At 55.0% G+C, this 1204-nt stretch overlaps 1 protein-coding gene across 1 annotated transcript; it reads left to right on the top strand.

Moving 5' to 3' along the window:
- The first annotated feature begins 352 nt into the window (after positions 1 to 352).
- On the top strand, positions 353 to 838 carry LOC131847959 (uncharacterized). The gene has a single exon (XM_059197690.1). It carries the CDS (start codon positions 353 to 355, stop codon positions 836 to 838), a length of 486 nt encoding a protein of 161 aa, XP_059053673.1.
- Positions 839 to 1204: the final 366 nt, after the last annotated feature.

Genomic DNA, 1204 nt, shown 5'->3' with positions numbered 1-1204 from the left:
CGAGAGAGACAGTCGCAGCGTTACTCGTATCCGCTACAGAACCGTCGCAGATCATGAGGACGTTGGAGCAGCGGTACGGCCGGACAGAGGCCATCATCGACCGCGCCCTCAAAGATCTGAGAAGGATGCCGGTAATAGGAACATCGACAACAGAGGTGATTGACTTCGCCATTAAACTACAGAACATCACCACCATCGTCGCGGATATCGACAGGGGGGCGAGATTCCTACATAATCCCGCGCTTGAGAGTGAAGTGTCAGAGAAGCTGACCCCTCACTTACAGGTCCACTGGTGTCACTACGCTGAAAAAAACAAGGAGGACACTGTGTCATCAAGATGGCAGAGTTTTTAATGAGCGAAGCAGATCTCATGACCCGACATCTGCGAATAGCATCACCAACGAGACGAACGAGCGCGCTACCCACGAAGCAGCCCCCAAAGCAACCCACTAGGCAACCCATACCGAAAGCAACGATGTCGGCACCTCGGCGACAGATGACGGATCGTGGCGCGGCCGTATACGCCGCCGTAGAAAAGAGCGAACAGAGTACCGAATGTCTCTGTTGCGGCGCCGCACACGTAACGCCGAAGTGTAAGAAGCTGAACGACATGTCGTTATCGGACAGATGGGAGTGGGCGAAAACAAATAAGATGTGCTTCCAATGCATGAACAGCACGCACAGAAGGTTCAAGTGTAATGCACGCAAATGTGTTGTGAGAGAGTGTCGTAAGCCACACCACGCCCTGCTGCACCCCCAGAAGAACCGCCGAAGCGGCAAGAGGACACCGCGATTACAGCCGCAGCACGCTTGCCAGAGAACAGCCAAGTGTTGTTAAAGGTGTGTTCTATCATCGTGAAAGGCAAGACGGGACGCGAAGTAGAGACGTACGCGATGCTAGATGAAGGCTCGACGGTTACACTCATCGATGCGGAGATCGCAGAACAGATCGGAGCCGAAGGTCCGACGCGATCTCTGAGAATTCAGGGAGCGGCCTCGAGCTGGCACGAAGCCTCAAGCCGAGTGGCTGATGTCATCATCAGAGGGCGACACCATACGGACGAAGAACACTCGGTGAGGGCGCGTACGATCCGGGATCTCACCCTAGGAACGCAGCGAGTGAACCCGGAAATACTCGCGTACGGACACCTGCGACAACTCACTTGCGAGCAAGTGTGCTACGAAGATGCCAGACCCAAGGTCT

This window comes from Achroia grisella, unplaced genomic scaffold (assembly GCF_030625045.1).
Source record: "Achroia grisella isolate CSIRO2021 unplaced genomic scaffold, CSIRO_AGI_Agris_v1 utg544, whole genome shotgun sequence".
In the NCBI taxonomy this organism is placed as follows: domain Eukaryota; kingdom Metazoa; phylum Arthropoda; class Insecta; order Lepidoptera; family Pyralidae; genus Achroia; species Achroia grisella.
This window is presented reverse-complemented; position numbering and strand designations above follow the sequence as displayed.

Excerpts from the sequence above, each read along its gene's own strand:
- LOC131847959 (XM_059197690.1), top strand. The coding sequence starts at position 353 with ATGAGCGAAGCAGATCTCATGACCCGACATCTGCGAATAGCATCACCA.